Source organism: Nomascus leucogenys, chromosome 4 (assembly GCF_006542625.1).
Source record: "Nomascus leucogenys isolate Asia chromosome 4, Asia_NLE_v1, whole genome shotgun sequence".
Lineage (NCBI taxonomy): Eukaryota > Metazoa > Chordata > Mammalia > Primates > Hylobatidae > Nomascus > Nomascus leucogenys.
The window spans coordinates 73,216,006-73,227,625 of record NC_044384.1 but is presented as its reverse complement, the minus strand read 5'-3'; the positions used below and the strand labels follow the sequence as shown (position 1 = coordinate 73,227,625).

General features: G+C 46.1%; 2 protein-coding genes across 2 annotated transcripts in view; both read left to right on the top strand.

Moving 5' to 3' along the window:
- Positions 1 to 264: 264 nt before the first annotated feature.
- On the top strand, positions 265 to 585 carry LOC100585203 (60S ribosomal protein L36a-like). Its single transcript, XM_012506233.2, has one exon. It carries the CDS (start codon positions 265 to 267, stop codon positions 583 to 585), a length of 321 nt encoding a protein of 106 aa, XP_012361687.2.
- Positions 586 to 4,587: 4,002 nt separating this feature from the next.
- The window catches only part of MC2R (melanocortin 2 receptor), a 32,102-nt gene continuing 25,069 nt past the window's right edge, over positions 4,588 to 11,620 (top strand). The window contains exon 1 of the mRNA XM_003276710.2: positions 4,588 to 4,640. The gene's annotated coding sequence lies outside the window, so the exon portion shown is untranslated. The remainder of the gene's footprint in view (positions 4,641 to 11,620) is intronic.

Here is an 11,620-nt window from a genome sequence, read left to right as displayed (position 1 = left end):
GGCTAACATAGTGAAACCCCATCTCTACTAAAAATACAAAAAATTAGCCGGGCGTGGTGGCGGGTGCCTGTAGTCCCAGCTACTCGGGAGGCTGAGGCAGGAGGATTGCTGGAGCCTGAGAGGTCGATGCTGTAGTGAGCCAAGTTTGCACTGCTGCATTCCAGCCTGGGTGACACAGTGAGACTGTGTCTCAAAAAGCAAAAGAAGATACTTCCGTTTCTGGCACCGCTTCTTTCTTTCCGTGCCGATAGCACTCACGCAAGCATGGTTAATGTCCCTAAAACCCACCGGACTTTCTGTAAGAAGTGTGGCAAGCACCAACCCCACAAAGTGACACAGTACAAGAATGGCAAGGATTCTCTGTATGCCCAGGGAAAGCGGCGTTATGACAGGAAGCAGAGTGGCTATGGTGGGCAGACTAAGCCGATTTTCCAGAAACAGGCTAAAACTACAAAGAAGATTGTGCTAAGGCTTGAGTGCGTTGAGCCCAGCTGCAGATCCAAGAGAATGCTGGCTATTAAAAGATGCAAGCATTTTGAACTGGGAGGAGATAAGAAGAGAAAGGGCCAAGTGATCCCACTCTAAGTGTCATCTTTTATTATGAAGACAATAAAATCTCAAGGAGAGTCTTACTGAGCACCAGCTCTGTGCCAATCATTACTGTGGGGCCTTTTGTGCAAGTGGAGGTGTTCTACAAATGGATTTCAAAATATTTCCTTGAAGAGTGAAAAGTGGGCCCAAATGGGAAATGTAGACTGGAAATGTGCTTCCTTTGGCTTTATGGGTAGGAGCTACATTTGAGTCCTTGGCTGGTCCTCTTTAGGCTGGGTGGCATGGCTTTAGTGAGCCCTGTCAGTCATGCTCATATGTCAAATACACTCTCCTAATTCACTGGGGTAGCTCAGATATTGGAGCAGTTACACAGTTGTTTATATATCAGACTAAAATAAGATTGCCTCGTACTTCCGTGAGAAAATATGCAATCAAGAGGCAGGCCCTCATCTCCCCTCCACCAGGCTATGGCCTCCCTACAGCTGTGCCTGCTCTCTCGCCATTCTGGCCAAGGTCACCCTCTCCTCTAGTGCTCAGGATCCACCCCCTGCCTGCTCAGGAATGTGTGTCCATCTCCACTGCGCTGTGACCTGCTGACCGAGCCCATGCTTTCTGCTGGATACTCTCATCCACAAACAAGTTACCTACCCACGAGGTCTTTTCCAAAAAGGCAGGCCCCACTCACTCCCTATCCACTCCCCCTCCACACCTTCTCACGTCAAAACTTCTGAAAGCCCTCACCATGTCTTGATCTCACTTCTATGTACAATAATTAAAAAGTCGAATCCTTAGGAAGAGAGGAGAAGGGTGGCTGCCAGGGCCTGGGGTGGGGTCCTGGGGCAATGCTGGTCAAAGGCCATGAAGTTTCAGGGATACAGGAAGAGTAAGTTCTGCAGGCCTGAGGTACAGCATGGTGACTGTAGCTAATCACGTGTTGTATGCTTGAAATGTGCAAAGAGAAGGGCAGGGGACAGTGGTTCGTGCCTGTAATCCTAGCACTTTGGGAGGCCGAGGCGGGTGGATTGCCTAAGCTCAGGAGTTCGAGATCAGCCTGGGCAACACGGTGAAACCCCATCTCTACTAAAACATAAAAACGGGCATGGCGGCGTGCGCCTGTAGTCACAGCTACTTGAGAGGCTGAGGCAGAAGAATTGCTTGTACCTGGGAGGCAGAGGTTGCAGTGAGCCGAGATGGCGCCACTGCACTCCAGCCTGGACAACAGAGGAAGAGTCCATCTCAAAAACAAAAAAAAAAAGAAAAAGAAAAAAAAGGAAATGTGCAAAGAGAGCAGATCTGAAGTGTTCTCACCACACTCACAGAAAGGCAAGTGCAGGTGGATGGGTATGTTCAGTAGATTGGCTGCAGTCAGCAGTCCACTGTAAGTATACACACAAAACATCATATACACCTTAAATATATACAATATTTATTTAAAATTTAAATGTAAATGTTTCATAAGAGCTTGTCCATGCTTGCTGTCTCCTCTCCTCACTTCCCATTTCCTCCTCAAGCAGCTCCCACCAGGCACCCACCTCTACCACTGTTCCATCTCCCCTCTGGCCCCTACAACCCATTCTCCGTGGAGACGATCCTTTAAAGCCTGAATCGGGTCATGTCATCCTAGTCTTGACTCCTCATCGTTCTTACAGGAAAGTCTTAAGTGCTATCATGGCCTCTGCAGAGCCACTGAACTTCTCAGACCCCCATCTATAAATGGGGTCTGTAAGGTGACTTCACACATGTGCTGAGAAGATTAAATGTCGAGATATGTACAGCACTGAGAACATTCATCATGGCTGGCATGTAGGAAGCCCACTGTGGATTCTTACCATTGCTTCCATTGCAGATTTCAGCAAAGACATTTGTGAGTTACCTTCCAACCCCAGCATTTTCTATGTCAGAATGGGGCAGTCCTGCAAACAGAAAAGACATATCCCTGGCCCTGTCTCTTCTTCCTGTCGCCTTCTGTTTCCCCATTGCATCTCCTTTCCCCTTGCTCTGCCTCCCAAGCCTCCCCCACCCTCTCACTCTTTCTCTCTCTCTGCCTCTTCAGCTTTTCCATGAGAGGGACAAGCACTGGGGAGGAAGTTGTATTTGTGAACGTGACCGAGTTGTATACGATTGTGTGAGAAGAGAAAAAAGGGTGCATACAGAAGCCCTTTGAATGCTCCCTAAAATTCCCCTTTTCCATCCTATCTCTTGGGATGAGAGAGAGACTGGGCTGGTGACAGAATGGTGGCGCAGTTGTAACGTGGTCATCAGAGTTCATCTACCGCATCTCCACTTACAAGTTTGCTTTCCAATGATCACCAGCTGAATGGGTTTCCCTACAGCAAAGATATTTCTTTTAAAATACCACTATTTCAAGAGTGTTTGGACAGGGTTGTAATAAAAACCATAGATATTGGTATATGGTTTTAGATTTCCCTGAGCACTGTTACAAACCTGGTCTGAATTCTCACAACAGCCTACTTTACACGAGGCAATGGAGTCCTAGAGGCCTGGCACTCAGAACTCTGACCCCATGTCTTCTGGCTCTAAACCCTTTGTCATTTCTACTCTGCTCCTTCCAAGAGATTTTTGCCCCCTTTTCTCTAAAAATTGGAGAGAGATGAGCCCCCAAAATGGAAGAACTAAAATAGCAATAGCTACTCTCTTTGCAGGGCTTAGCCAAACCTCTAGGCAACCTTCCCAGTGCTGGAAGTCTCTCTCTGTCCCTCCCAATCAGAGTGGCCCAATCAGGACTGGCCGAGGCTCGCCTCCTCCAGACAGTGTTCCCATCATCTGCATCCTGCCTGATGTACCACTCCCAGAGGCTGGCCACTGGTTTTCCCAATCAGCTAATCAGATCCACAGATTTCTGACAAAGGGCCTCTGCTTCTGCAAGTACAAGGGCTAAGGACGAGTTGTCTCTACTTTTCCAGATAATACAGTAGCTTTCTGGAGGCAATGCCTTGCTTTTCTCTGTTATCTCAACTACATGACTCAGGAGGAGAAAGAGGCCTGTGGAACTCCGGGTTTGAGCTGCAGGGCATGTTGCAGGGGCACACAGCTACTCAGAAACAGTCGAAGTCTGGGATGATCCTGGGTCCGTGAGTTCCTGGAGACAACACACTTTGCCTCAGTGACAGGCCAGGAAAAGCCACTTTATAAAATTGTGTTTACCCACCTGGCAAATTCAACTCAGGCCTCTCTCTTCGGTCTTTTCCAGACCACCCACGTGTGAACCCTTTTTAACTTGGGGCGGAAGCTCACACTTCAGAAACAGCCACTGGTTTGGCCCCAGCCCCAAAAACCCAGGACCATCTGGAAACTTGGCCCAATTCCACACTTCAACATTCCTGTTGCTGTGACTGACACCAACAGTAGCCCTTCCCTGCAGTCCCCGGCAGGCAGAAAACACACAGCATTGCACCCTAAAACGGAAGAATTTTGCTTTGAATGATGGCTCTTATCTATGGCAGTTTCTGTGAAGTTTTTGGATGGAGAAGCATTGGCAGAACACAAGGTTTTTTTCTCATCTGGACCCATGCGTCATACGTGCACTTGAGCACACAGTTCCCTCACTCTCATTGCTTAGTCTTGTGAAATAGGGATAATGGGGCTATTCCCTTCTTCTTAATGAGACTAATGAGCCAAGTGTTTGCAAGATATATCAAGAAGTTTGCTAGAAGTTTTAAAACAAATTTTTCCAAAACCATTTTCTCAAAAACCTGATTTATTTAACTCCTTAGTTCTTTTTAGAACTAAATGCAACTCTAAAGTGACATTTAAAAAGAGCAAGATGACAATCCATAATCTGCTAGAAACATTGTCATAAACATTGGAAGCAACCTTGACTAGCTGAGCTCATGGAAATTATGTCTTCATCTGCCTGTGTCTTTCCATTTCTCTAACTTCACATTACCAGAAATGCGCAGTTCATGTGGGATGACATTTATTCAAGGTAATGATAAGAATCTAGCTGTCTCTCCGGTGATGCATGTGTTCTGGCCCTTCCCGACCCAAGGTCCACTTGCTTGCTTTTCTCTTGGAGCTCATTCCTTCTCATTCATTTTGCCCAGAAAGTTTCTGCTTCAGAGCTGAAGGTAAGTACATTTTCCACTAATTCCTCAGCTTGTTAAGGGCTTTTGGACCATGAATAGAGCAGCTAGGAACAAATCTGAGAAGAGGTACTAGTCAGAATTCCTCCAAATAGCTCATCTTTTTTATTATGGTCTTTCGTCCTTCCTAAGGGAGTTTATTATTTTTCTAATTAAACTACTACAATGAAGGCTATTACCTTTTTGTCTAGCTAAAACAATCTTCCCTATTAATGAATTTATTGGCTTCTCTAGTACTCTTCAAATTGTCATTGAGCTCTATTCAAGGACTACAGCCAATTTTTTCCTAATAGAATTAGGGGTGAAACAAATCATGCTTCTATTTTCACCTCTGGAGTTCGCCCCTTCACCTGATTAGCTTTTCTAGGTGTAAGAGTGCGGGGGTTTTAGTGCCACAAAGATGTGGGCATGCGGCGGCTTCCTGAACCTCAGGCATTCGTATCTAAGCAACTCCACCATCGACATGTGTGATGTTACAGTTCTGGGAGACGCACGCACACTTTCTGTGCCTTTCTCAACCACTAGCTCAGTCATCCTCCACCTTCCTAGGCAGCAACATGGGGTGCAGGATAAACAATAACTAAAAGCATACTGATTATCACATACTCCTGCAAAGTGTTTGCACCCAGAAAGCATGCAGTCACTGCCATCATGAGGGGCTCACACCTTCCCTTGGCTGGCTCTGTCGGGGGGCACGTGTTACCTAGAAAGGAGGCCCAGGCTTTTGATTAAACAGCTCTTCTTCATATTTCAATTTGTCTAAGCTGCCTTCAGATAACTGTCCCCATTCTTCACTTACACACACACACTCATACACACACACATACTCACACACATACATGTGGACACACTTGTAAACATACATACACACATGCATGCAAAAAGCCCAAAAAGGATAGGAATGGGAAAGGGGTACAAAAGGGTCCAGAGAGTACAGCCTTGAGCAGATCAGAAGGAGGAGTGCCCCTCACATGCCCTCCCCACCCCATCCCCGGAGTGGGAGTGAAGCGGTGGTCACAGGCTCTGCTCACACATTCATGCCTGGATCAAGCTGTACCGAACCCTTATGTGCTGGGCCTTGTTGCAAACCTAAGTCAGAGTGCAGCCTCCTAGAGCCCCGGGGCTGAGGACAGCACACGCTGAGACAACACTTCACACTAGCTCCCAGACAGGGCACACACCCACAAACAGCTGTGGGAGCAGGGAGACCGGAGCCCTCACCCCACCTTTGGGACCCCGCTTAGGCTGCGGCAGGGGAGGAGGAGGGCATGAACCAGGGTAACGGGGTAAATGGCTCCAAAGCCGTCCTGACTTCTCAGTGGATCCTGAATCTCTGGCAGAGGAGGTTTTTGCTCAGCAGCAAATTGCCCTCTCACTGCCTCAGAGCAACTTAAGACATCTTAAAAAAAAAAAAAAAAAATCCTATTCTTTACCTTGTTAATGACCCTAGGTATGTTTCCTATGGAATCCTTAGCGTCTAATAAATTTTAATGAGAGCTTTCTTGTCTGTGTAAGCCACATTCCTTGCCTTCATTACGCAAATATAATTGCTGTGGGCCAGGTCGTCTGCAGGGCCCAGCCTTAGACATGGTCAGGGCAGGTCTTATCCTAAGGAACTCAGATCCATCTGCAGGGTTTTCATGTGAATAATGCCGTTGTAGAAATAAGAACAAACAGCTACAGGTGCATAGACGGGCAGCAATCCTGGGCTCCTTTGGGATGCGGGGGCAATGGAGGAGAGTCTGTACTTGGGCAAGGACACAGTGCTCAGTGTGAGAAGTGAGGAAGGACGTGTCCAGGCCCAGGGAGAGAGAACGCGTGAACAGACAGGCCAGCGCTGGTGCAGACCCACAAAGTGGGCCTTAAAGTGTGGTGGAGTCCTAAAGTCTTAACTTCTCTGTTCTCTGACTATGAGCTGCCAGGGTATAAAAATTTGGAAGATGGTTTTAAAGTAAGTTCTCAACTCAAAATGTGTGTGTGCCAAGCGCTGTGCTAGCAGCATGGGTAACACACGGAGCCCGACTTGGTGGGAAAACAACATGTGCAAACTATAGAGACTAAGTCAACCTAGTTGGCGTCCCAGCGTCAAAACCTGGGAGCGGCGAGTGTTTGTGTGAGCGGCACAGCCATGGCAGGGAAAGGTCTGAGTGGGTCACACTGGCAGGAAGGCACCGTGGAGGAAGCCTGCCATGAGCAGTGAAGCTCAGAGGACGGGAGATGTGAGTGGGTGGAAGGTGGTGGTCCAGGTGAGGCTGTGCAGGGAGGTGGGCATCACACTGATTTCCAACCAGAACACTCCAGCCTGGGCTTCATGCCTCCCTAGCTGTGAGCTCCTGCAAAAGCTTCCATTCTTGGGACTTTCCTTTGCTCATCCTAAGATGTGATAATATTGTCATTCATGTCTAATTTCCAGTCTTGTATATATTAAAAAAGAAATTATACTGTAAGCAGCAGTGCTCTGTGAAGTGTCAGAAAAGCTGTAAACCTGCCCAGTGGCCTGCAAGATGATCACACCGAGAGATGCTTCTGCCTGTGCCCAGCATGGGGAAAAAGAATAAAGCCACCCCCAAAATAAGGCTCCCTTGAAGGCCTCTCATAATTGAGCCTATGTGGAATTCAAAACAAGATGTGCGCTGGATTCAGATGAGCCATTGCCTACCATAACGAGCTCTGCTGGCTGCAGCCAGTCTTCACAATGATAAGCGTAACTTGTAACTCTGTAAGATCAACATCAGTAAGTTCAAGGAAAACTGACTTCAGCTGGAGACTGACGGGCCCTAGCAAAGCAGCTGGGACGGTCCGGGAGCAGAAAACAAAGTAGAAATTCATCTGTCCTTGAATTTTTCCTATTTCAACAGAGTATTGATTAATTGATTAATAATAATCTACAAGTTTTATTATGGTGCTATGTTATTATTTTGTTTTATTTAGCACCAAAACAGCCTCAGAGTCCTGAACTCCTCAGTTCCCGGCTCCTCCCACAGCTCTTGGCCCAAACTGACCCGGTCCTCCTACCCATACCCGTTTCAGAGGTAGGCTTGTCCTGCTTCCAAACACTCAGCCTCTCGGGCTCTTTGGAATAACCAAGCAACCACAGACCTTGGAATGAGGCAGATTCGCAGCTGGGTGACCTTAAGCAAGTAACCCAACCTCCCTGAGCCTCACTTTTCTTATCTATAATATAGGCAGGGGAGCAGGAAATAGGAACACCTACCCTTTATGTGTAACTGGATCATTAAGAGAGAATACCTTTCACTCTGCCCTGTCTCCAACCTTTAACATTGCAAGAGAAACCATGGCAAAATCAAATTGCCCTTAAAGTGCAGAATTGTAAGGATGTGCTGAGGTATCCTGGAATCTGCTTTTTTACCTGGTTGAGTATTAAGTAAAATTGCTGAACAAGCATTGTGGGCCCAACACAGTACCGAATGAATTACCTAAAGCACTCGTAAGTGAAGCCAATCCTTTTCCATGCCATCCACACCATGGAGCAGTTCTGACCCCAATTTGCAAGTGACCAAAGGCTCACCTGTCCTCTTTCTCAGCTGTGCATGTCTTACCTCCTCAACTAGATGTTCACAGGCAGTACGGTGTTTCCTGTATCTTTTGGATTTCCAATGATATATAACCTAAAATTGGATCCTAGAGATGCTAAAAACTGCCAATTCTTTAAGAAATTACTTGGATTAAAGCCCCCAAAAGATCTTAAATCTTTCTTCCTCCTGCCCTCCCCATATGCTCCAATCCCCTTTTTCCCAGTTAACACCCCCCAGACCCTAGGATGGAGACCCTGCCATGGATGGCACAAAGCCAGTGACTCCAGAGCAAGGTCCAGAAGCCAAAGCTACCCACTGCATTCATGGTGGCCCTGGGGTCTGATTGGGCTGGACTCAGCCACTTTTTAAAGGTGGGGCGAATAGGAGCTAGGTAAGGCAGAGAAGTCTTCCAGGCACTTTTCCAAAGATACCCAGTAAATTTTAAATCCTTCCTCTGGGAGAAAAAACAGATCTTTACTGATATCCTTTTATTTCATGGCATTTGTTTGGCTAACTAAACCAGTTATAAACTAGTTTATGCTTTTTCAGAAGGGGAAATTTTGAGCCATTTCAGAGATGAGAACAAAAATGGGACCGTGCAGGGAAGAATTTAGTACTCGTTTTTCAGGTTAAACAAGGACTTGATGGGGTTTATCTAATAAAAAGGGAGCTCCAGGAGAGACTGCAGGATGCCTGGGTTGCTCCCTGACACTCCCATCCCTGCCCTCGGCTGCCCGGCCCTCAGCTCCTGTCCTGTCTCTGTGTCCTTTGGCCCCTAGCCCCTGCTACTGTCACTGGCCTCCTTGCTCTAGCAATCACCCCGGCTCTGGGGTTTTGCTGCTTCACACTCTCACCTAAGGCAACTGCACCTGCCTGTGTTCTCTGCTGAGCCACGCTGACTGCTTTTTATAAATCATAAATCATGGGATTAAGTGAGCCAATGTCAACTTGGTCTCAGGTGTAAAAGATAAGAATTGAAAAAGGAAGCATTTTCTGGGGATGATGCTTTCACCCATGATGGGGTGGTGACTGGTATTGGTTTTGTAGGAGAGACACTGGGACACAGGGGCATCTGCCAGCTCCCCCACTGTGACTGGCATGATTTGGGGCAAACACTGTTGTGATGAGAAACAGATGGATTGAGAGATTCCAAGCTGCCTCTCTGTCCTCCAGATGCCTGGTGCCCTGAAGGGAGCCCTAGTGCTGAGCGTAACTGGAGCAGCCTCAGCCCAGCCAGGACTAGACCAGGGACAAGCAGCCCCCCAGGAACCTTCTGGCAGCAGCTGTCTCTCCTCCAGGCAGGCTGCAGGAAGCTGTACAAGCTCCCCCTCAGGCACTTTGTAGTATATATTTTAAATACCAAATTCAGAAAACTTGAAAAACAGCAAGAAACACACTTTTCTAATCTTCTCAACTTGATCAACAGAGTCAACACAATCCCTGTCAAAAGTCCAGAAAGATATTTTGAAGATGTCAGTAAATGTATTCCAGAATTTATATGGAAAACCAGATGAGCTTTAAGAGCCAACAAAACAGTGAAAAAGAACAACAAAGTCAGAGGACTGTCACTCCTTACTTCACAGTAAGTCTGAGTCACTCTCAGACTTACCCTAAAGCCAGTAATCAAGACAGCGTGTTCTTAGCAAAAGAATAGACAAATAGATTAATGAAACAGTAAGGACCACACAAATACAGGCCCACACAAATATAGCCAGCTGATTTTAACAAAGGCACAAAAGCAATTCAATGGGAAAAGGGTAGACTTTTCAACAAACAGTGCTGGAACAATTGGATGTTCATATGGGGAAAAAATTATTTTAAACATAGATCTTACTCCTTACAGAAAAACTTAACTCCAAATGATCATAGACCTAAATGAAAATTACAAAACTTACAATGTCTGAAAGAAAACATAGAAGAAAATCTCCATGACACTGGATTTGGTGTTTTTAGATATAACATGAAAAGCATCATCCATGAAAGAAAAAATAAATAATAGACTTTATTAAAATTTAAATGGCACCCCAGTAGCAACAAGTACATTGAGCACTCTGATCTTGGTTTGTTTGTTTGTTTATTTGTTTGTTTGAGATGGAGTCTCGCTCTGTCGCCCAGGCTGGAGTGCAGTGGCGCAATCTTGGCTCACTGCAAGCTGCAAGCTCCGCCTCCTGGGTTCAAGCCATTCTCCTGCCTCAGCCTCCCGAGTAGCTGGGACTACAGGCGCCTGCAACCACACCCGGCTAATTTTTTGTATTTTTAGTAGAGACGGGGTTTCACCACGTTAGCCAGGATGGTCTCGATCTCCTGAACTTGTGATCCGTCCGCCTTGACCTCCCAAAGTGCTGGGATTACAGGCGTGAGCCATCACGCCCGGCCTGTCTGATCTTGGTTTCTAATACCATTCTGCAGTGGATGAAATCAGGGATCCTTGGGGGAAGTGGCTTATTCTATGACTATGTCAGGAAATAACAAGTTGAGCCTGGAACATCTTGCAGTGCCAGAGAGTAAATAAGTGTTCCAGAAAGCCACAGTGATGCAGGTCTGGCACAGGACACAGGTGCCAACTGAGAGAGCTCCCAGTGGCCAAAGTTGGAAAAATTTAAGCAATAAAATAAATCCAACAGCATTGGATTATAATCTAAAGTATAAAATAGTTGTCCATGCATTCATACTGATAGAAACATAGGATTGAATAAATAAATAAATAGGGAAGGATAGGCTAATCTCCCATGCAGAAAAACTCCAAATGGATTATGTAGACCCTCCACCCTCAAGGAGGTGGGGCAGAACTCTCTGCTCTGTATGTGAGGGCTGTGCATTCTGACTTCCTTCCAAAGAATCCATTATGGAAACGGTGTGCAGGAAACACTAACTGCAGTGGGGAAACCTGTCAAGCACGAACTCAGCCAGGTGACCATGGTTAGCACCACAGTCGTGAGTCACCTTGATAGCGTGTCCCTTGATGTGATGTAATGAGAATGACAGTTTATGTCTTGTGGTCTTCCTCCCCTAAAGTCCATAACCCCAGTCTAATCATTAGAAAAATATCACACAGTTGTGGCAATTCTACAAAATGTTTGAGCAGTACTCCTTCAAAATGTCAAGGTCATCAAAAACAAGGAAAGTCTGAGAAACTCACAGCCAAGAGAAGCCTAAGGAGACATGATGGCTAGAGGTAATAATACCATGTCCTGGATGAGACCCAGAAACACAAAAGGACATTAGGTTAAAATTAAGGACATTTGAATAAGGTATGGACTTTAGTTAATAACAATGTGTCAATATTGGCCCACTAGTTGCGATAAATGCACCATACTCAGGTAAGATGTTAACATGATGTAAGATGTTAAACTAGGTGTGAGGTTTGTGGGGACTCTGTACTATCTTTGCAACTTTTCCATAAATTTAAAACTGTTCTAAAATAAAACG